We start from the raw sequence: 23,037 nt of genomic DNA, 5'->3' as shown, positions 1-23,037 counted from the left end.
CCCTGAGCCCCTCCCCACCCCCCCGGGGCTGTGCCTCAGTTTCCCCCTTCTCTAGAGGTGAGTGGGGGGTGGGGATGGGCAGAGCATCCCTGGGGGATGGGGCGGGGGGGGCGTCAAAGTTCTGCTGCCCCCCACCCCCGTGTCCCCTCCCTTCCCCTTGGGATGCGGGCACGGAGCGGACAGCATCCCCCGGCGGGGCCGGTCCCCTCCGCCCGCAGAAAGCATCGCTCCGGGCTCCGTCCTGCGGGGGATGGGAGGGGGGGTTGCCAAAACTGAGGGGTGATTTTGGGGTGCTGGGAGGGGGGTGGGAGGAGCGCTCAGCCCCGCCGTGCCCGTGTCCTGCGTGTCCTCGGGATGCCGAGCGGGGATGCTCGGTGGCGGGGTAGCGCTTTGTCCCCGCTGTCCCCTCCCCGAAGCTGCTCCCGGTGGTCAGCGGAGACCCCCGTTGTGTGTGTGTGTGTGTGTGTGTCCCCATCGTCCTCGCCGGTTTTCCCCTTCACTCCCTGCCTCTGCTCCCCCCGGGACAAAGGGAAGAGAGAGCAGCCCCTGCTCCTCCTCCTCGCCTCCGTTCCCAGGACCACCAGTGCTCCCAGTGCCGAGTGGGATGGGATGGGAAGAGCTTTGCCAAGCGCTTGTCCCCCATCCCGGTCTGTCCGCCCGGTGCAGGGGGAGGGATGCTCCATGGACCCCCGGGAGCGAGCCCAGGCTGGGGGGTTCAGTGCTGTACCCCAGTTCCCTGTGCCTGGGGTGGGTGAAGACCCTGATTCATTTGGGTAACCGAACCTGGGGTTCACCACCGTACCCCACAACACGTCTCCTGTCGACCCCACGGGGATGACGGTGGCTGCAGGCAAAGAAGCAGGAGGAGGAAAAGGATGTGGGATGCAAAAGGTCATGAGCAGACTTCCCCTCGCGCCAAAATTCGGCTACAAGAGGCAGCTCCCACTGTGGGGCTGGTGCTGGGCAAGGGGGGCAAAGCTGAGCAGCCGAAATGGGGGGGGGGGCATATTTGCTTCCCCCCTCCAAGTGTTGTCTCTGCTCAGGGCTCCCTGGGACGTGGCTGCGCTGTGGCTTGTGGATCCCCTGCAAAGGGTAACGCCAAAATGCCCCGGAGAAGTGCCCACTTCTGCTGCCGGCGGCTGCGGGAGCCAAGGCTGCATCCTGCACCTCCGGGGGGGGATTTTGGCATGTGCTTTCGGGGGGGGAGGTATGTTTATTCACCCTTGAAAGGGTGAATATACCCCCTCTACCGCAACACCCCAGCCCTTCTCCCCACATCTCCACGCTGGGGGTTTGCTAAGGGGGAAGCGGGGGGAGCTCAGCTGGGGTGTGCCCGTGCACCCACATCCCCCCCTCAAACCAGAGGAGCTGATGGGGATTTTTCCCCTCCCTCCAAGGATTAAACCCCAGCCAAATTAGGGCCGGTTTCCACGGGGTCGGCCAAGGCGATCTCCCTGCCCACTCCAGTCCCACACCCGGGATATTTCTCCCGGGCACAGGAACGCCGGGAAGAGCAGCGCCCGCCACCTTCGCCCCTTCCCAGCACCGGCCCAGCTCGGCCAGCAGTGGAGAGCAGGATCCTTGGCCCAGCCGTTGGATGGCCACAAGAAACCCCCCCATCCTGCCTGCCGGCCTCGGGGCCATCCCCGAAGTTGCTGGAAGGACTTTCCCCAGGGTCCATCCCAGCTCAGCAGCCTGGCCCAGCGTTTCTCCAGGCTGGATCCCAAACCCGGAGCAGCCTGGTCCGTACTGGGAGCTGGTGTGGCAGCAGGGCGAGAGGCTCAGCTGGAAGAGGATCTGCCGCTGCTGGAAATCCTCCCGGCTTTCATTAGCTCCATATGGAGCCGTGTCCTTTCCCACCCCATTTCCACGTGCCTGGGAGACACGTGAGCTCACCAGCACCCCCGGGGCAGCTCCCCCATCTCCCCTCCCCACCATCTCCCAAGGGGCCGCTTCTCTCCGTACAGCGGCAGGGGGGAAGACCCCGACCTGCAAAGCGGGATGGGGTGTCCTTGCTCCAGGGATGCTCCTGGGAGATGTCCCCATAGGCATATCCGCAGCCACCCCAACCAAAGGCATCATGAGCTGAGTCAGGGCTGGCTGTAAACCCCCACACCCCCCCCCGCACCCCCCCCCCGTCTCCTCCCTCTGGCTCGCAGGAGCGGTTTTAAAGGAAGAAATGCAAAAAGCGTTCATGGGGAGAGCGGAGCTGGAGGCAGCCTGGCCCAGCACTGTGCCCCTCTTCGCTGGCACTGCCTTTTGTGGGCTGAAAGCTGTTTGTTTGCATCAAACCTGCAGGAACTGAAAATCCGTGGGGGTTTCTGTGCTTGCTTGCAGTTATCGGGGGGCGGGGGGGGGGGGTGTGGGGTGTCGAGCCTGCCAAAGGGGACGTGGTGTGCCGGCACGAGCATCGTTTCCGTAGGAAACTTGGTGTAACACAAGGCTTGTTGTTCTGCCTCCTCCGATCCTCTCTGCCAAAGCGGCGGAGCTGGAAAGTTTTCCCGGGTGGCACGCTCCCCCCGGCATCGCGTCGGGTGGGAATCGAGGCTTTGAGATGGGGTGGGGTTTCTTTTTCAGAGCCAGGGGTTGATGATGCTGGAGAAGGTGTTCCCAGCCCGGGAAAGCTGCCTCTGCCCCATGGCCCGGGGGCTGCTGCCTGGTGGCCTTGGCAGGCGCCAGCGCCTTAATGCAATCTCCCGGGGGAAAAACCCATCGTGCCCGGGCCAGCGCAGGGCACTGGAGCCCGGCCCGCCGGCACGGGGAGAGGAGGCAGGATGCTGGTGGGACAGCACGGCTGACCTCTGCGGTGAGGTTTGCAGCCCTGCCTCAGTTTCCCCACGCTCCTCGTTCTGTGCCGCTGGCAGGGCCACAGGGCTGGCAGCGCTGGCTCTGTCCCTGGGTCTCACAGCACTGCCACGAAGGCATCGGTCGTGTCCTCTGTCCCGTTGGGGACTGGTCGGTGGGTGCCAGCTCCTGCTCTGGCCCGGCTGGATGCTTTATCCTTGTGTCTGCCCAGGAAGGAAGAGGTTAAAATGCCGAGGGTTTCCTGGCTGTGATGCCGGGGAGGGAAGGTGACCTGCAGAAGTGCTTTGCATCCTCCGCAGGCTCCGGCTGCCCTATTTGCGGGTGTTGGAAAGCTGCTGGAGCAAGACCGAACTTGAAACGCAGCTAGAATTTGGGCTTTCCAGCCGAAATTTAAGCCCAGGCTTAAACACCTCCTTTTCCCCACCCCACCGAGGGCAGCTCGGCTCGGAAGCGGCATCCTTCCCCCTCCGGCGTCCCACTGCGGGGACGTGCCGCTGCGTGCCTCCCGGTAATGCCAAGCGGTGAGAGGGCAAAGAGCGATGGTTCAAAGGTAGGAGCGCTCCCGTTTACTGAGGCTTTCCGCCCGTTCCTCCTTGGCAGCGCCACGTCTCCGCCAGCTGCTTTGCCGGGCCGGGAGAGGCTTTCCCAGCCCCGGGGCTTGGTGACAACGGCTGGAAAGGGCAAAGCTTTGTGCTTCGTGCTCGCAAGGTGGCAGGTGGCATGGGACGGTGCTGGGGGGAGCCGGTGCCTGGAGTGGGAGGCAGATGCAAGGAGCGCTGGTCCCCTGGGAGACGCCAGGGGAAAGCGGGGTTTTGGGGTGTCCGCAGGGGGATGCTCTGCACCCCTCCTCCCACAGGTTCCGTGGCGTGACGGGGCCGTTCGTACGGTGGTTTGGCTTATTTTTTGGTTTCCCCACCAGCGCTTCCTCTGTGCTAATCTGCTTCCGCCCCGCTCCGGGGATGGCAGAGGCAGAGGTGGGGGAAAAAGTCGCCCCCACTCTGGTTTGCAGAAACCAGGCTGGCAGGATGGGTCCCATCCTGCTCCCTCCTGCCCCAGGGCTGAGTCTTGCTGGCTTTTGGGGCAGCTGCAGTTCGTCCCTGTGGCCAGGACCCCCCTCCCCGTCCCTCCCCAGCGAGGGAGAGGGTGAAGAGGAAGGAAGTGTAGTCTTTGCTCCAAAACACCCCGCTCTGCTTTTGGCTGCTGCAGGTACACGCCGTATGAAGGAAGCTGCTTGCTGCCACCACGGCCCTCCCTGTCCCCTCCCCTGACGTCACCGTGGCCGGGTGACACCGTGGCTCGCAGGGTGCAGCACCCGGGGGAGGCTCTGCCAGCTGCTGCCAGAAAGGACCCCGATTTCGGTTAGCACCATCACCCAACGGCACCCCTGGCTGGGAAACCTCGCGCCGAGACACCAGGTCTGGTATCGGATGGGTTTGAGGATGGGGGTCCGGGAGGGTCCCACCGCACGCTTATCTCCGCCGTCCCTCGCCAGGCTGCCGGGTGAAGCGGGATGAGTGCTCCGGCCGACGAGCCGGGCAACCCGGCCCACGCCATCTTCGAGAGGTTCCTGCGTGCCGGGGAGTGCCGGGAGGTGCTGGGCTGCTTCGGGGAGCTGTGCCAGCAGCTGGGGCTGCAGGGCAGCGGGCTGCAGCTCTACCAGGGCCTCAAGGCTGCCCTCAACTACTGGAGCGCCAAAGCCCTGTGGGGCAAGCTGGATAAGAAAGCTGGCCACAAGGACTACGACCAGGGCACAGCCTGTGCCAGCACCAAGGTACCGGGGACGTGGGGCATGGGGTTTGGGTCCCTCCTTGCCCCGTGTCCTTGTCCCAGGGGTGAGAGCATCCCTTGAGCTACCCTGGCCCCCACCCCCGGGGAGGATGCGGGATGTGCCGGGCAGGAGGTTGACTGATAGGGTTTAATGGGACAGTGTGTTAATTAGCACTGCTCCCTTCCCCATGGGGTGATGCCACCTCGGTGTCACCCAGCCAGCCGCGTCCTTCCTCCTCCCGGCTGCTCCTCACCAGGGACATCCCATGGGGGGGCTGCAAAGGGGCAGAGGGACCTGCCGAGCCCTTTCTGGGGAACAGGAGCATGCCGGGGTAGGATGTCCCCCAGCGGCTGGGGGACCCCATTTCTGTCCCCCTATCCTAGAGCTGATGGCTTATTGTCCCCCACTGCTGGTTCCCCATCGTCCCCTCCCAGCCCCGTGCAGGCGCTGGCAGGAGATCAAAACCAAGTCCTGGTTTTGAGCCCGTTGCTGGTGAAACCTCCTCATTCCCGGTGAAATTTTCCCGTTCCCGGGCTGCAGCAGGCGGGAGACGTGCGCGCCTTATCTCACCGAGCGCTTTAATTGCTGCCATTGCCCCGTGTGAAGGCAAGGGTCAGGCAGGCGGGGAGGCGGGGGGCACCCCACAGGGCCCCCACCCCACTATTGCAGGGCGCAGCAGCGCTCGCAGCCGGGGGGGCGGGAATAGTGTGGAGGGCCAGATCCTGACCCGGGGAAGGGGGGAGATGCTGTTTGGGGTGGTGCTGAAGATTTACCCCATCCCCAAACCCCTATTCTTTGGTGCGTGGAGGGGGGGGATGCCCGTCCCCTTCACGCCACCCGTCCCCTTCGCAGTGCCTGGTGGTGGGGGCCGGTCCCTGCGGGCTGCGGGTGGCCATCGAGCTGGCGCTGCTGGGTGCCCGCGTGGTGCTGCTGGAGAAGCGCGACTCCTTCTCCCGCAACAACGTCCTGCACCTCTGGCCCTTCACCATCCACGACCTACGGGCGTTGGGCGCCAAGAAGTTTTACGGCCGCTTCTGCACCGGCACGCTGGACCACATCAGTGAGTTTTTTTGGGGGGAGGGTCACACTCTACACCCCCGGGGTCCCCCCGCTGTGGGGAATCCAGGGACCGGGGGGTGCACCCCTGAGTGTCCCCTCTCCCCTCCCAGGTATCCGGCAGCTCCAGCTGATCCTGCTGAAGGTGGCTCTGCTCCTGGGGGTGGAGGTGCACATCAACGTGCAGTTCAAGGGCCTCATCCCCCCCGCGGGAAAGGCAGGCGGACAGGGTAAGGCATCACTGTGGGGCCAGTGGCATCCCTGGGGACAAGGACGGGGCTGCGGGTGGCTGCTCTGGCACCCCCCCCCTTCATCTCCCTGCTAGCCTGGGACATGCCTTTTTGGAGGAGGAGGAGGTGCAATCCTCTCCCCCCTCCCTGGAGCAGGTCCCAGCTGAGACCCAGCACGCTCGTGACCGTCCCTCTCCCCGCAGGCGGCTGGCGGGCTGTGCTGCAGCCCGGCTCCTCTCCCATCAGCCACTACGAGTTCGACGTCCTCATCTCAGCCGGTGGCGGCAAATTTGTCCCCGAAGGTGACAACAACAGGGTCCCTGCACCCCCCAGGACGGCTCTGCGGGGCCGGGTGGGGGCTCACGGCTCTCCCTGCCCGCAGGGTTCAAGCGGAAGGAGACGCGGGGGAAGCTGGCCATCGGCATCACCACCAACTTCATCAACCGCCACAGCCGGGCCGAGGTGGAGGTGGCCGAGATCAGCGGCGTGGCCCGAATCTACAACCAGAAGTTCTTCCAAAACCTCTACAACAAAACAGGTCGGTGGTCCCGGCCCCGATGTGGAGGGTGCCAGGACGTCCCCGTCCCCCCTGATGCAACCGGAGGCTCAGCCCTGGGATGTCCCCTGTGTGATGGGATGTGTGTCCCCTCGTGGTACGCCACTGCAGGGGACATGTGGCGGCTGAGCCCAGTGCGGGGGCTTCCCGTGGCCCTGGGTCTGCCCCGTGGCTCAGCTCAGCCCCTTTCCCATCACCAGGCATCGACCTGGAAAACATCGTCTACTACAAGGATGACACTCACTATTTCGTCATGACAGCCAAGAAGCAGAGCCTGCTCAAGAAGGGGGTCATCCTGCAGGTGAGGAGGGCAGGATCCGGCCCCAGGATCCCATGGCGTTGGCTGCTGAAAGCCTGGAGGGTGGGATGTGAGTCATGGGTACTGGTTTTGCTGTGCACCCCTGGGCTGGTGCGGGATTTGGCTGCCATTGATTGTGCCGGTGTCCCATGCCAGGGAAAATCTCTTTTTGGGGTGCTCATGGTCCCAAGCCTGATGGCACGGCTTCACCCCAGAGCCGGCTGCCCCCAGGCGGGGGGGCAAACACCACCTCCCGCATCCCGGCCGGCTTCACCCCATCCCCGTCCCCATTCTCGTAGGACAAGGCAGACATCGAGAGCCTCCTGTCCCCAGAGAACGTGAACCGGGATGCCCTTCTCAGCTACGCCAAAGAAGCTGCCAACTTCTCCACCAACTACCGCCTGCCCGAGCTGGAGTTTGCCCTCAACCACCGGGACCTGCCGGACGTCGACATGTTCGACTTCACCTGCATGACGCGCTCGGAGAACGCGGCGCTGGTGCGGGAACACAACGGGGCCCGTCTGCTCCTTGGGCTGGTGGGCGACTGCTTGGTGGAGGTGAGGGTCCAGCTTGCAGCACCACCGCGTGCCTCAGTTTCCCCTCTCCCTGCGAGATGGTTGCGATATATTCCCCCTCCATAAGCGCTTCTCACCTGACTGCCCGGTGCACCCCATCCCCGGGGGCAGACTCCCCGAGTCCCGGTAGTGGGGATGCTTTGGTGGGGTTATCCCCCTCCCCCAGCCCCACTGGAGATCTGGGGTGGGTTCAGGGTGGAACCCAGCATCTCCCCAGACGCAGCCGTACCGGCTGGGGAGGAGACAGCCGCCCGTCCGCTCCCTGCGCGTCCCGCCACCGCTCCCCGCTTTCATCCCTGGCCAAGCCCGGCAGGTCCCAGCCTCCTCCCAGCCACCCCGACCGGCCGCGCGGCTCCGGCTCCATCTCTCTCTGCCTTTCCCTTCGCAGCCCTTCTGGCCACTGGGCACCGGCGTGGCCAGGGGCTTCCTTGCCGCCTTCGACGCGGCGTGGATGGTGCGGCAGTGGGCAGCCGGGACGCCCCCACTGGAGGTGCTGGCTGAGAGGTGAGTGTCCCCGTCCTGCTGGGCTAGTCCCAGACGGGGCAAGGCTAGTGGCACTGAGCCCAGCCCTGTGCCTTGCACCCAGGGAGAGCATCTACCAGCACCTCTCGCAGACCTCCCCGGACAACACCAACAAGAACATCAGCCAGTACAGCATCGACCCGGCCACGCGCTACCCCAACATCAACCTGCAGGCCATCAAACCCAGCCAGGTAGCCGGCCCAGGTCCTGTCGTTGGGCAACCATCCAGCCCAGCCTCCCTAGGCGCCAGGGTGACACCAATTTGCACGGTCCCCTGTCCCCAAAGGGTGTGAGGCTGAAGCTGTTGGTCCCCAAGGCAATTAATGCATTACCTGTTGCAGATGCGGGTGGTTCTGGGGAGGTCTGGGGGGGGGTCCGGGTGTCCCCCTTGCCGGGGTCAGCTCCCTGTGCTGGCTCTGTGCAGGTGGTGACCTGCCACCCATGTGTCCCCATTGACAGGTCCGGGACCTCTACCTCGTGGGCATGGTGGAGGTGGACCACAAGAGGAAGAGCAACAACAGACTCAGCACGGGTAGGAGCAGCCGGTCCTGCCCCAGCCCCCCCGGTGCCAGGACCCCCGCTTTCTCCGGGCAGCCCATGTCAGAGCAGCTCCTGCCCTGATTTTCCTCCCCATCCTTCTTTTCTTGAGCCCTGGCCGGGGTCCAGCTGGCCGCCGTGCTCCTCCCAGCAGCGGCTGCGTTTCCGTCCCGGTGGCAGCGCTGGTTTCCGTTCCCTCTGCCCCCATGGGGACACAGACCCCCCCGCTGCCTTTGGCTGGGGGGGGGGGGTGTCCCCCTCCTTCTTGCCCGCACTGACGCTGAGCTGGGAAATATTGACAGATGCTTTATCAACCCATTTATTGAGCCTTTGGGGGGGGGGGGTTGCATGGTGGGGGGGTCTTGTGTCACTCTCATGGGACCCCTTTCCCTCTAAAGCACCGATGCTGGGAGGGGGGAGTGGGCTGGGGCGGGGGGTGGGGGGGTTGTCCCCTGCCTCTTTGGGATGGGGACACGTGTGCTGCCTCCCCAGCGGTGTCCGGAGATGCCTACGAAGAGCTGCTGAGCTGGTGCCAGGCCAGCACGGCCAGGTACCGCGGCGTGGCAGTGACCGACTTCACCTCCTCCTGGACCAACGGTTTGGCCCTCTGCGCCCTCATCCACCGCTTCCGTCCCGACCTGGTGTGAGTGCCTGCGACCCCCCCCCCGCCCCGGGACCTCCCACCCTGCAGAGCCCACCCTGATGGCAATAGTGTCTCCCTGCAGGGACTTTGACTCCATGGACCCCCAGGATCCCATCCGGACCCACCAGATGATGCTGGACACAGCGGAACAGGAGCTGGGCATCCCGCCCGTCCTCTCCAGCACCGAGATGGCCACCATGGCAGAGCCCGACCGCCTGGGGCTCATCACCTACCTCAGCCAGTTTTATGAAGCTTTCAAGACCTCTCCAGGTGCGAGATTTTGGGGAGGGGGGTTTTTATGCTACCCCCGAGCCCCACCGGGGCTGGCTGGGTGCCCCGCCATGTCGTAGGGTGGGTCCCACCAGGGTGGCTGTGTCCCCTCTGTGCAGAGGCGGAGGAGGTCAGCAAGAAGCCGCTGTCTCCCCACGGCGCGCGAGGGGCCATCCTCTTCCTCAGCAAGCTGCAGAAGAGGCGGAACATGAACCACAAGCGTGTCCAGGTGAGGGACCCCCACTCAGACCCTCAAGACACCCCAGAACAATGCCCCCCTCACCCCCCCAACCCCATCCTAACCACCCCCTTTGCATTCGCAGGACAGTGCCCAGAAGGATGCTGAGGTCAAGAGGAGCCACAGGGATGCCGAGGTGGGTCAGCCCCCGGCGCCTCGAGGGATGCTCTGCCGGGATGCAGCCGTCCCCAGGGTGGGGGGAGCTGGGGGCTGACCCTCCCCTCGGGTTGCTCGTAGCTGGACACAGGGCTGGATGGAGACACTCCGGACAGTGCCCATGAGCCGCCGCAAACCGCCACCACGGACCCAGGGCAGGTCGGTCTTCATGTCACCCTGGTGGGGGTCCAGCTCTGGGTGGGTGGGCGCTGGGGGGGACACCGGCGGCTGGCGGGAGCCGAGCCAAGGGCTGGGACCGGGGCTGTGCAAGCGAACGCCTACAGGCTCCCAGCTCCTCCCTGCTTGTTTCCTGACCCAACTGGTTTTCCGGAGCCAGGACTTGCCTCTCCCTCCCTGGTGCCAGCAACCCCATCCTGAGCACCCAGACCCACCTCTGCAAGAGGGGCAGAGCCCCCCCCGCCCCGAGCACCCCGGGTTGCCGGCAAAGCCCCGGAGCAGGCTGGTTGCCAGCACCCCGGTGTCACCCCAACCTGTCCTCTCCCCCAGCAGCCACCAGCCCGCGGGGAGAGCAGCGACGCCTGCTACTTCTGCGGCCGCCGCGTCTACATCCTGGAGCGAGCCAGCGCCGAGGGACGCTTCTTCCACCGCGGCTGCTTCCAGTGCCGGCAGTGCGGGGCCACCCTGCGCTTGGGCGACTACGCCTTCGACGAGGAGGACGGTGAGGCGGGTTTTGGGGTGAGGGGATGCTCGGGGCAAGGCTGCTCCACCTCACGGGTCATCACACGGGTTTGTCCCCCCCCCCCCCCCCGCCTCGCCAGGTCACTTTTACTGCTCGCTTCACTACCCCAATCCTCCCGGCATGGAGCTGCCCCAGGATGAGCCCCCAGTGCTGCCCAGTGGGGTAAGTCACCGTAAATCTCCATAGGTGGTGGGGGAAAGGCAGAAGGTGGAGGGGGATGCTCAGGCACGGCCCCGCGCTGCATCACCCCTCGCTGGTTCTGCTGTAGGATGCCACTGCTGACCACCCACCCTCGGATGCTGGGAGCCCGTGTGTGTCCCCCAAGGAGGGGGCACCTGGTCCCCTGCAGCCCCCACCAGTAGCCCCCCGGTCATGGGAAGAGCCTGAGGCAGCAGAGGATGCTGAGGATGCTGAGGATGCTGGTGACGTGGAGGAGCGTGGTGACGTGGAGGAGCGTGGTGACGTGGAGGAGCGTGGTGATATGGAGGAGCGTGGTGACATGGAGGAGCGTGGTGACATGGAGGAGCAGGAGCTGCTGGTACAGCCTGAGGAGGATGCGAAGGAGGAGGAGGAAGGTGCCGGACCGGAGCCCCGAGGGGCAGCGGTGGAGGCTGAGGAGAGTGGGGGCAGGAGGAAGATCATCCTCACGCCTCTGGAGAAGCTCAAGCTGTCCACGCTGACCCTCACCAGCGAAGCGGAGCCCGAGCCACCACCAAAGCCGGCTCGTCTGCGGCTCCGAGCGGCGCCCGAGGCCCTCCCTGCCCTGTGGCGGGAACACAGCGCCTGGGAGGAGGAGGAGGAAACGGCCATGGAGGAAGGTAGGTGGCTACGAGCTGGAGCCTCCGGCCGAGCAGGGCTGTGGGTCCCTCTGGTGCCCTGACGTGCCTCGTTCTGCTCCTGAGGCACCGGCCCCAAATGGCTCTTTTCTTGCAGCAGCTTTGGAGGAGAGTGACAGTGAGGAAGAGAAGGAGGAGGAGGAGGATGAAGGCACAGACTTTGGCATCATGGCAGAGTTGGTGAGTGCTTTCCCTGAGCAGTGGTGGCCCCACCAGCTCTTGCCGGCGTCTCCTCTCACCGAGGCATCGGCTCCGGCTCTGCCAGGGCAGGAGGTGGCCGGCACAGAGACTGACCCCCTCCCTGCCCGTGCCACCGTCCCTTCGCAGTGCCTGAACCTGGGGGAAGAGGAGAAATACCCCACCTGGAAGCGCACGCTCACCCGCCGGGCCAGGGAAGCCCAGATGAATCGGTTCTGCAAAGCCCAGGTAGCCCCATGGGGGACAGCAGCGTCCCCAGCCCGGCACCGTCCCTTGTCTCCTCCATCCTGCTGCTGGTGGCCATATGCCAGGAGGTGCTGGCCCACAGGCAAGCACTGCCCTTCTCTTGCAGACCATCCAGAGGCGGCTGGAGGAGATTGAGGTGACGTTCCGGGAGCTGGAGCAGCAGGGCATCAAGCTGGAGAAGTTACTCCGGGACGAGGACGGTAAGGCCAGGGTGGACTACGATGAGGACGGTAAGACCACCGTGACCCCCGTGGCCAGGGGGTGTGTGTCTGCGCCCTGCTCACACCCCACCCCCCTCCACCGCTCCGCAGGCACCTCGGCCGACCAGAAGACGCAGTGGATGAACCAGCTGCTCTACCTGGTCCAGAAGAAGAACAGCCTGATGACCGAGGAGTCGGACCTCATGATCGCGTAAGGCTTGGGGCAATGCTCCCTGGGTGGTGTGGGGGCTCGGCTCACCCCAGCCCCCCCAGAGCCCAGCACCCCCCTTCCCTCCCCGCAGGGTGCAGGAGCTGAAGCTGGAGGAGCAGCAGTGGCACCTCGACCAGAAGCTCCGGTGCTACCTGAGCAAGGAGGGTGAGTGCCAGCACACGCCGGGGGGAGGGATCCTGTGCCCACCCAGCCCTGCTCCATCCCCCTGCTCCCGCAGAATCCCTGAAGACACCCGAGGATCGCGTGACCGAGCAGGAGATCCTGGCGCAGCTGGTGGCCGTGGTGAACAAGCGCAACGTCCTCATCCACATCCAGGAGGAGAAGCGGCTCAGCGAGCTGCAGGCCTGACCCCTGCGGCCCCGAGACCCGCCGGTTCCTCGCCGGGGGGATGAGGAGTGGTCCCCACCCCGGCCGAGCATCACCCTGAGCTGCTTCTGAAGGTGGTGATGCCTGAGCCGCCCGCAGGGAGCTGCTGCGGCAAATCCAGGTCCCCGCTTGCCAAAGCCTGCTGTGGAGGGGCCCGACCTGCTGGTGGACGCCCACATGGGGAGACACCGAGGAGCACCCCAGTTTTGGGGTGCAAAGAGGGCGTCCCCACGCTTGGCTGGATTACCTTTGCCTTGTGCTTGCTTGAAAACAAGATTTGCAGGGGGCTATGAAACACCCCCCGGGGGTTGCTACAGGAGGAAGAGGTCCCACAGGGGAATGGGTTCTCACCCAGTGCAGGAGGTCCCGCAGCCATCACTCCTTCGAGGGGACACTGCCCAGAGGTTTGGCCGGGGCATCGACAGGGTTGTGTCCGGCAGAGCCCTTTGTGCTGGAGCTGCACCATTGGCTGCATGGGGACAGGTCCTGGTGGGAGAGGTGGCTCCAGCGCTACCCAGCCAGCCCTGTGCCCCGGGCATGGAGGGCTTCGCTCTCAGCAGCGACGATGTGACTGTGGCCACCACAGGCAGGTCACAGCGGAGATGCCAAATGTGGAGGGGCAATGTCAGGAGTAGCCCCTGGAAGCCAACTTGGGATGTCCTTCCCAACTGGGGACATCCATTCTAACCCAAGACATCCATCCCAGCCCGGCACACCCATCCCAGCCTGGGACATCCATCCCAGCTGAGGACACCCAATGTAACCCAGGATGTCCATCCCAGCTGACAACATCCATCCTAACGCAGGACATCCACTGCAGCCTGGGACATCCATCCTAACGCAGGACATCCATCCTAACCGAGGACATCTATCCCAGCCTGGGACATCTGGCTCTACGAGTGAGGTCAGTGACAGACAGACTTGGGCTGATCCCACCACGCTCCATCACTGCTTTTGGGTGCCACGTCCACGTTGTCCCTGGCCACTGCAGGACACCAGGCTCAGAAACCCCACTGCGAGGCCCCAGGGCCGGGGAAAGGGCTTTTTGTCCAGCAGCTCCCCGAGGGGATTGTGCCCAGGGCTGGCACTGTGACACCGAGGACCAGGGACGCCGGCGGCCGTGTCCTCCTTGCCTCTTTGGGGTTTCCCCTGCTTGGCAATGCTCAACCGGCCTTTGCGGTCTTCTCAGACCTTTCTGGGGTCCCCGGTTGTTGCAGGGGGGCCTCCACGGATAAATGGTGCTTACGGCAGCCCCAGCAGTGCCGGGCACGGGGGTCCCTGGCGCAGGTTCCTCCTGCTGCCCCCTTCAGCGCCTCCCCAAATTCTCCTCTCCACCTTTCATTTGTACCAGTGCCACTATCCCGCTGCAACCCCCCCCCCCCCCATTCCCTTCGAATAAAGCCTCCCCGACCCGGCGCCAAGGGCTAAAATATCGCCTTTATTTTCTATCCGAGTCAAATCTGGTCACCAGAGGAGTCACCAGCTTTCAGCAGGAGCCCCCGAGGTCGCCCCGGGCAAGGGGAGGCTGAGCCTCTCGAGCCTCCTGGCCATGCTGGTGGGTCCCTCCGGGTAGAAAGAGTACATTAAAAAAACCCCAGCAATTAAAACCCGCCTCCGTCGTGGTTCATCACGGGGGCCAATGCGATGAATCTGCCCCAAAAATCGTAATTTCACCCAGAGAGGCGGCTGTCGAACCTGCGCTACCGAGCCGGCCGCAGCGCTGCTCACCTAAAAACTAGAAGTCAACTAGAAAAAGGGACCAAAAGGGGCCAGGATGGGGCTGGCGGGGGGCGGGGGGGGGGGAGGACAACATGGGACACCCACAGTCCCAGCTCAGCCGTCGCTGGGACGCTCCTGCAGCGCCCGCAGCGCCATCCGCATCTGCTCCTCGGTGCCCTGCAGCATCTTCACCTCCATGGTGTGGAAGAGGTGGAGGCCGGTGGCGAGGAGGAGGATGCCGATGGCGAGGAAGGCCAGCAGGGAGAAGGAGAGCTTGGGGAAGGGCTGCTCGGCCGCCAGCCCCGCCAGCGCGCCCAGCGCGGCGGCCGCCTGCAGCAGCAGCAGCAGCAGGGCCAGCACGGCCATCCTGCCCGTGGAGTAGCGCTGCCGCTGCGCCGCCCGCAGCCCTACGCCCACCTCCGTCCGCGCCTCCGTCACCACATCCGCCAGCGCCGGCTCTGCGGGGGACAGGGGTGGCTCAGCGGGGTGGCACACCCCCCTCCCGCACCCCTTTTTCTCCCCGTGCCCACCGCTCTGCACAGTCCCTGCACCCCTCCACAAGCAGCGTCCCAAGGGATGCCCTAAGCAAGGGGAAACATCCCCAAAAACTCCATCTTCACCCAAGTCCACCAGCACCCCGCCATGGGGGACCCCAGCAGCACCCCCCCACCTTACCATCTGTGCCGAGGGTGTCACCCACAGCCTGTCCCTGCCTCCGGATGTGCAGCGTTGCCATCACTGCTTCATGATCCGAGAAGGGGATGTCCATGCCCGGGGCTGTCCCCGTGGTGGTCTTCAGCTCTTCGCACTTCACCGTGAAGCTGGAGACGGCCTGGGCGAGGGGACCGGGGGGGGGATCACACCAGTGCCTCACCCCCCCCCGCCACCCGCAGCCGGTCCCCCGTTACCTTGTAGAGGATGTAGTCGATGCGGATGCCCAGGGGGAAGGGCAGCAGCTCCGACTTGACGGTGAAGCAGTTGTTGGGGACGAGGGTGCAGCCATCCTCGCAGCCCTGAGAACAAGCGCCTGGGTGGGTCGGGGGGCTCCCGGTGTACCCCGGGACCCCGCTCACCCCCTCGCTGCTCACCTCAAAGCACGTGGCCTCGGCGAAGGCGTCCCGCAGCCCCGTCCAGCCGCGCAGCAGCCGGATGCCCACGTCTTCGGGGTGCATGTTCAGGTCCCCTCCCAGCAGCACCACATCAGCCGCCTTCGAGGTGTGTCTGCGGGGACAGGGACAGCTAACCCCCACCCTGCCCTGCTCCGCGCCAGACTGGGATTACTGGGACACCCCCCTGCCAGTGCTCCTCAGCCTTCCTCCTTGCTGGGACTGGTGCAACTGGGAGCTCTCGGCAGTGCAAGCCCCAGAGACAGGGGTGACCACGCGCACCCTGGGGACCCGCAGTGGGGGGAGGACCCCGTGGGACACCCCACGGCTGCTCACCGGATGAACTGTGCCAGCTCCCAGGCCTGCACCAGGCGGTGGGGCAGGTAGGCGTCCTTCTCCCGGCAGTACTCGGCATGCAGCTGGCAAGAGGGGAGGGCAAAGGGGCTGTGACCCCCCATGCCGGCACCTGCCCTGCCCCTAGGCTCCTCGCAAACCCACCCAGGACGGTCCCTTTTGGGGTCTGGCTGACCCCTGTCTTCACCCCATTGCCCTGGGGACAGCTCACCCCACTGCACAGCCAGGTCGTGGGGTCACTGTCCCGCTCCCCGAGCAATATTAGTGCATGGGTTGGGAGAGACAGTACAGAGAAGACAGCAAAGGAGGGGTATGGCCACTCATCCCCCTCCTCCCCATCATCCCCCGCCACGCCAGGTCCTTCCGTGGAGTGCTCACGTGGGTGACGTAGACGTTGAAGACGATCCCGGAGATTTTAATGACGACGAGACCGACGGACTTGCCGCAGAACCAGTCCCCGTGCTGGAGCTGCCGGAGGGGAAGGGGAGCAGGTCGGGGCCGGTGAGGCTCCGTGGGCACAGGCACCGCAGCGCCGGGTGCCCCCCCGCCCCGCTCACCATGTAGGGGTACCCGTTCAGCGAGTACTGGTAGAGGAGGGTGTCCAGGATGGGGAACCGGGAGAAGACGCAGAGGCCGCTGCCGATCACCCCGCTGCGGGAGGGGAAAAGCACAGTGAGGAAGCGTGGTCCCCCCCCAGCTGCCTACCCCCAGCCCCGAGCCAAGGGGGCTCCCCCGATGCTGGGGTCCCAGTGCGCTCCCATGAGCATCCCACTCTCCAGGGATGGGGTCTCCCGCGGTGACAAAGGTGCCCTACAGCACCCACACTGGTCTCTCCATGCAGCAAACACCAAGGACATGGCACAGCCCCATGGACAGCCCTGGGTGGGTTGGGGGGGCTGACTCAGCCCCTCTCACCTGCGGAAGTAATGGGAGAAGGGGTAGGAGCCCCCCAGCTTCGCCTTCAGGTCACTGTAGTCCCGCTCGCTCCACACCTGGAGAACAGCAGGATGGGCTGAGAACGGGCACACTCATCTCACGGGCTGAGAACAGGCGCGCCTGGCTCATGGCTCACGGGCTGAGAACGGGTGCACTGATCTCACGTCTCACAGGCTGAGAACAGGCACGCTCGTCTCATGGCTCACGGGCTGAGAACGGGCACACTCGTCTCATGGCTCATGGGCTGAGAACAGGTGCACTCGTCTCATGCCTCACGGGCTGAGAACGGGCACACTCGTCTCATGGCTCATGGGCTGAGAACAGGTGCACTCGTCTCATGCCTCACAGGCTGAGAACGGGCGCGCTCGGCTCACAGGCTGCCCTCACCTCCTGGAGAAGCACCAGGTCGAAGCCCTCCCGGCACAGCGCGTCCCCGATGAGCTGCACACGCTCCTGCCGCCGCTTGCTCAGGTAGCGGATGGCCCTGCGGGAGAGGGGTGGGATGTCACAGCTCGGGGAGGGGGGACGGGGTGATGGGGGCTGTCAGGGCACACCGGGACCAAAATGGGGGAGAGAGGGCTCCGGTACTGGTATGGGCAGGATGCAGACTGGGGGAGATGGGAGGGGAGGGGGAAAGGGCCATGCGGGGACATGGGGACAAGAGGGGGGTGCAGGGAGGCTGTTTGGGGACAGCCATGCGGGGACATGGGGACAAGAGGGGGTGCAGGGAGGCTGTTTGGGGACAGCTTTTCCTGCATGCAAAATCAAGACAGCCAGTTGGGGTGCGAATGGGGGACCCTTTTCTGGGGGACAGGGCGGGGGGGGGCACTGCTCAGCTGAGCACCTCGTGACCTGGGGCTGGGAGAGCAGTGCCACCCCAAAAAGAAGGGGACAGGAAGGTGACGCCAAGGTGAGACCTCTTTCCCGGTGTGGGTGTCCCTGTCCCCCCCTGCGCAGCCCGGCGCGGCGAACTCTGGACTCACCAGCAGTTGAGGTCGAAGACGCGGAGGCGCAGGGTGGGATCTCCCTCCATCGCTCACCAGGGCGTCACCGGGACCGGGGGGCAACGGCGGGCGGGGGAGGTGTCCTGTGGGGCAGCGGGTTGGGGTGACAGCCCAGGGGGAGCCGGCGCAGGGCAGAGCCAGGGAGCAAGGGTGGCACGGGGCAGGGGTTGAGCCGAGGCAAAGGCCGGGAGGGAGGAGCGCTCGGGATGGTCCAGCGTGGCCTGTGCCATCCCACAGGGCCCATCCCAAACCCCCAACTCGCCCCTAAACAGGGACCCACGTACCCAAACCACACGGGTGACCCCTCCATCCCGCAGATGGGGACACGGGTGGGCCGGGGATGGGGTCCATGGCTCAAACCCTTTGTCTGTCAGCGAGTTTTGTTTCCTGGATGGACTTTAAACCCCGGGTTCAATGCGGCCCTGCGAGGCACGGGACGGGACACCCCACCACCCACCCCCCGGCTTGGGAAGCCCACGGGTGTTTTGGAAGAGCCCAAACCCCGGAGCACCCAGCAGCTCCTGCAGCCGCCCCAGCGCCGTTTGCCGGGCAGCTCTGCCAGCCCCGCTGCCCCCACACCTCGCACTGGGGGGACTGGTCATTCTGGAAGGGGCAAAGAGCAAAGCCGGGGCTCCAGGGTGCCGGGGGGCAGGCAGGGGGGTGCAGGCAGGGGGTGCAGGCAGGGGGGTGCAGGCAGAGGGAGGCAGGCGGGGGGGTACAGGCAGCCGAGTACAGGCAGCGGGGTATCATCAGCGGGATGCAGGCAGGGGGGGTGAAGGCAGGGTGGTACAGTCAGGGGGGTGCAGGCAGCCGAGTACAGGCAGAGGCGTGCAGGCAGGGGCGTGCAGGCAGGGGGGTACAGGCAGCTGGGTGCAGGCAGCGGAGTAAGCGGCAGTGGGGTACAGGCAGGGGGGTACAGAGAGCCGAGTACAGGCAGGGGGGTGCAGGCAGCGGGGTGCAGGCAGCGGGGTGCAGGCAGCGGGGTGCAGGCAGCCGGTCTCTGCCCGCCCCGTCGGGATTACCGAGCGGCTCATCCCGTCCCCGCGCCGCGCTAATACCGCCGGCTCCTACCGCCTGAGCGCCCCCGGGTCCCGTCCCCCCGGGTCCCCCCCCACTGGCAGCGTTTCCCCCCCCCCCTCTCCTCCCTCTCCCCTCCCGCTCCCCGCCGCACCGGAGCCGGGACGGGAGCGCGGAGCAACAGGCGGAGCGCAGCGCGGGGGGAGCGCGGAGCGGACCTGGAGCGGCGCGGAGCCGCGGGAACTACGCGTCCCGGCAGGCAGCGGTGCGGAAGGGGAAGGGGAAAGAGAAGGGGAAGGGGAAGGGAAGGAGCCGGGCCGGCCCCGGGAGGCGGTGCGCGGCGGGCGGGGTGCGATGGGGGGGCGGGGGGGGGGGAACGACGGTGGGGATCGGGGGGCGTTGGCAGGCTGGGGGGGGGGGGGCACTAAGGGGGGGGCACAGGGGGGTACCGGGGGTAAGGGCGGCTTCGCACAGCTCTTTTCCTGGGGATGCGCCCCCTCCCCCCGCCATGGGAGGGGTGTGCGCAGGGTCCTGCCCGGCTCTGCGCCTTCCCAAAGCAGCTCCTGCAGCGTCTGTCATCGTAGAATCGTGGAAGGGGTTGGGTTGGAAGGGACCTTGAAGACCCTCTAGTCCACCCCCCTGCCCCGGGCAGGGACACCCCCCCCCAGCCCAGGTTGCTCCCAGCCCCGTCCAACCCGGCCTTGACCACCTCCAGGGATGGGGCAGCCACAGCTTCTCGGGGCACCCTGCGCCGGGGGCTCACCGCCCCCACAGGGAAGAATTTCTTCTTAATATCTCATCTAAATCTCCCCTCTTTCAGTTTAAAACCGTTCCCCCTCATCCCACCGCTCCCCTCCCTGATCCAGAGTCCCTCCCCAGCTCTCCTGGAGCCCCTTTAGGCACTGGAAGGGGCTCTGAGGTCTCCCCGGAGCCTTCTCTTCTCCAGGCTGACCCCCCCACCTCTCCCAGCCCGTCCTTCCAGCAGAGGGGCTCCAGACCTCGCGGCATCTCCGGGGCCTCCTCTGGCCCTGCTCCAACAGCTCTGTGTCCTTCTGCTGTTGGGGGTTGCAGAGCTGGAGGCAGCGCTCCGGGTGGGATCTCATGACCTGCTTATACAGTCACCCTCCCTCCATCTCTGCAGAGGCCTCTGAGATCCCCCCGACATCCCACTCCTCACGAAACATCTCCCATTAGTTCCTGAGTCCCACGTCACCTTAGGAGCATCCCGCAGGGTCCCTGGGCACTGTCTCCTCTTTACTTCTGCTGCTTCACCTGTCCTGGAGAGAGCAGCTCCTGCCCAACCTTGGGGTCAGCTCTCCTCCCTCACAGCCCAGCATCGCATACACATCCCGCAGCATCTTCCCGGGACAGCGGTGTCCGCAGCAAGGGCTGGTACCTATGGGATGGCACCGAGTCTGATTGTGCTTTCGGGGCCTCTTTTTGGATCCTGCATGTGTGTTTTGTCACCTTTCCCAGCCTGTGACCCAGCCTGGATCAACTCCACAGGGAGCCTGGTTGGAAAAATGTCTCTCGGATGCCTTAATGCCATGCAGGACCCCCCCCCCCAACCCACGGCGCAGAGCAGGGGAGGGGGTGGCAGCAGGAGGAGTGGGGCTGCGGGTCCCCCCACCTCCTTTGGGGACACCATCCCGAGTCTGGGGTGGGGGACGGCAGCCGGACGGTGGTTTGCTGGGCTGGAGCCTGTTTAGCAGTGGGAGGAGGGTTTGTCATAAAGTGATAAAGCAGCCAAGTCTGGAGGCGTTTGGGATGCGCAACGCCACCGGCCCTTAACGGCATCGGGGTGCCAGGCTCTGCCCTCGGGGCGATGGGAATGGGCACCTTAATACCGTGGTTCGGCTTGCAGAAAGGGGACAAGTGGTTGGCGTTAAAATATGTCACCTGGGTCCCCGGATTTGGGACAGGGTGGGGTGTGGTGAAGAGGCAAGGCGCTGCGAGCGAGGCTTTGGTGGGTGTTTCTTACTGGTGGGACAGACTCAGCCCTCCCTCAGCTGGTGCCAGTGTGGGCAAGGATGCGACCCCCTGAAATACGTGTCCCTGGACCCAGTGATGCTGCGGGGAAGCGCAGGGAAGCGTTTGCCATGGGGTAGGCTTTCCCCACAGTCACCTTTCCTGAGCAAACCCATCACCGGTGATGCAAACCACAGCAAAATACTGCTGGAATTGGCATCCGACTGCCCAGAGCTGAGGTCCCAGGAGAAGCGATACCCAGCCAAGGGGTTTCATGGGCTGTAGCAGCCCTCATAGTCCCAGCTGTCGAAGAAAACCACAAAAAATAAAAAAAATAGGAACTTCAGAACCGCTTGAGCCAACCCATGAACAAATAATTTTAATGTTGTTTTTTTTTTTTTTTTTTCAGCAGACCGTAGTTTTCTCGGAGCTCCACAGTCTCCTCTCTTTGAAGTTGGACAGATACAGTAAACACAACAAATATATGATACAACCCATCACAGCTGGATTAAAAAAAAAAATACACAAAATATAATACATAAAAAAATGGATTTTTAACATTGTGGACTGACACAGCTCTAAAAATGGTGATTGTAACCCTGGTAAGCTTTACAAAGTCTTTAAAAAAATAAAACAGTACTTCATGTGAAATTCATAAATACACTGGAGGAGAACAGAGGGGCTGAGGGGAAGGGGGAGGGGGGGGGGGGAGCATTGAGAAAGTGTCTCTGGGATCGTGGTTAAACCCCGTCCGGGGCCGTTGGGGGCACCGTGTGCGTGGGGTGCGGGTGGACACCCCGGGGGCTCGGCGCAGGCGGGATGGAGGGATGCAGGGATGGAGGGATGGAGGCATAAACCGGTCCAGTTAACGAAGAGCTTCGTCCCCCGGCGGGGCCAGGAGCAGGGCACGCCTGTGTTTTATGGTGGGGAAGTTCTGAGTTTTCGTTCCCAGAGTTTTAGATGGGTAAGTGAAACAGAAGAAAAAAAAAAGAACCACGAAAACAACAAACAAACATGCTACATATGAGAACTCGGCCGGGCAGCCCCGGCCCAGCCCCGGGATGGGATGCCAGTGCCTTTCCCTGGATTTTTTCCCCCTCTCTCTTTCCCCCCCCTCCTCGTTCGCCTCCGTCCAGCCCCACCACCGAGTCCTCGCCCTGGCGCGGGACGGCTCTGCCCGCGGGGACGCGTGGCTTTTCCTGGCAACGAGAGGTCGAAGTCCCCATGCCTCGCGGGACACGTGGCAGCGCGATGGCAGCCGAGACCCCTTCCCGAGCTCTGTGGCTGCTCCTGCTCCTCCGCACCCAACACCATCGACCCTAAACCCTCCCTGTCCCCCCACATCCCGGGCTCCAGCACCCCTCGAACCGCTCCTGCCCTCCCGCAGCTCCTGGCCCTGCACCTCCCGCTGCCTTCGCTCCTCCGCCGGCACGAGAAACCCGGCCAGACCTGCCCATCTCGGGCTCCGTGTCCCCCCCCGTCACCCTGCTCCGTGCCACCACCACAAAACCCGACGTCTGTCCTTCTGCATCCCCCCCTGTGCCCCGGGGATGCTCTCCCCGGGCACAGCCACAGCCTGGGGACCGGGCACGCCGACTTGGCTTATTTTGGGGCTGCAGCCACAAAAATACCTCCCAGCGGACCCAGTCCCCCGTCCTGCTGTCCCTCCTGTCCCCTCTCTGTCCCGAACTCTGCCCGCTCGCAGCCTGGCCCTGCATTGCACAACGTGCTTCTCCCTGCACGAGCTGCCTCCCTGGCCGCTTCCCATGGGATACAGGGAACTGGCTGGAGTGGCTGCGGAGAGCAGCCGAAACCAGACCAGACACCATAGAAAAAAGGCAAAAAAGGTGAAAGAAAAAAAAAAGAAGGAAAAAAAAAAAAAAAAAAGATGGAAAATGTACATATGCAAAGTAAATCAGGCAAATCCGCCCTCACTGCTCTCTCCTCATCACTCCTCCTCCGCAGGAGACTGCGGGGGTGGGGGGGGGCTAGGTTTAGCCTGGACCACCCCCAAGTGCAATCCCTGAAAACACACGCTCAGGGGATCCCACTGCCACGTAAAAACCAGCCCCGGGGAGATGGAGACACCCCAAAGCCTTCCCTACCTGAGCCAGGGCTCCCCATGCCCCCCCCCCCCAGCAGTTTCGGCTCCAACTGCATCACCTCCTCCGGTCACCGGCACGGGAGGGTGGGAGAGGAGCAGGTCCCGGCCACCACAGAGGGGCATAATCCTGATTATAAGCATGGTGTCTTTTTAAAAAGTATTAAAAAGCACTTTAGTTTAAAAAAAAAAAAGGGGGGGGGGAGGGGAAAATGAGCCATAAAAAAACCGCTTTGCATCGTCAATGCCCTCCCGCCTTCAGCGCTGCCGGTGCCCTGGGCGGGCATGGGGAAGGAGCATCCCCGGGTGCCGGTCCCCAGGGAGGTGGCAGCATCCCCCTCTGCCACCCTGCCCTGCTCTGCTCCCGCCTTGGTACCTCCATCCCCACGTCCCCGCCGCC

At 64.6% G+C, this 23,037-nt stretch overlaps 2 protein-coding genes across 2 annotated transcripts; one reads left to right on the top strand and one right to left on the bottom strand.

The window, feature by feature from the left end:
* Positions 1-4,181: 4,181 nt before the first annotated feature.
* Positions 4,182-12,513, top strand: MICAL1 (microtubule associated monooxygenase, calponin and LIM domain containing 1). Its single transcript, XM_082494366.1, has 25 exons — positions 4,182-4,220; positions 4,298-4,576; positions 5,426-5,633; positions 5,743-5,859; positions 6,063-6,161; positions 6,242-6,397; positions 6,616-6,716; positions 7,013-7,270; positions 7,677-7,792; positions 7,875-8,001; positions 8,270-8,342; positions 8,840-8,990; positions 9,073-9,260; positions 9,380-9,489; positions 9,584-9,634; positions 9,736-9,813; positions 10,165-10,333; positions 10,434-10,516; positions 10,623-11,172; positions 11,291-11,370; positions 11,518-11,616; positions 11,741-11,834; positions 11,946-12,045; positions 12,137-12,210; positions 12,284-12,513. The coding sequence occupies exons 2-25, from the start codon at positions 4,316-4,318 to the stop codon at positions 12,412-12,414; spliced, it is 3,474 nt and encodes a 1,157-aa protein (XP_082350492.1). The 5' UTR covers positions 4,182-4,220; positions 4,298-4,315; the 3' UTR covers positions 12,415-12,513.
* Positions 12,514-14,228: 1,715 nt separating this feature from the next.
* SMPD2 (sphingomyelin phosphodiesterase 2) lies at positions 14,229-18,815 on the bottom strand. The gene is made up of 11 exons (XM_082494367.1): positions 18,723-18,815; positions 17,531-17,634; positions 16,935-17,031; positions 16,527-16,603; positions 16,169-16,262; positions 15,990-16,079; positions 15,594-15,676; positions 15,240-15,372; positions 15,060-15,164; positions 14,827-14,983; positions 14,229-14,609 (listed from the first exon to the last, which is right to left on the bottom strand). The coding sequence occupies exons 2-11, from the start codon at positions 17,578-17,580 to the stop codon at positions 14,266-14,268; spliced, it is 1,230 nt and encodes a 409-aa protein (XP_082350493.1). The 5' UTR covers positions 17,581-17,634; positions 18,723-18,815; the 3' UTR covers positions 14,229-14,265.
* Positions 18,816-23,037: the final 4,222 nt, after the last annotated feature.

This window comes from Vanellus vanellus (assembly GCF_965231255.1).
Source record: "Vanellus vanellus genome assembly, chromosome: 23".
Lineage (NCBI taxonomy): Eukaryota > Metazoa > Chordata > Aves > Charadriiformes > Charadriidae > Vanellus > Vanellus vanellus.
This window is presented reverse-complemented; position numbering and strand designations above follow the sequence as displayed.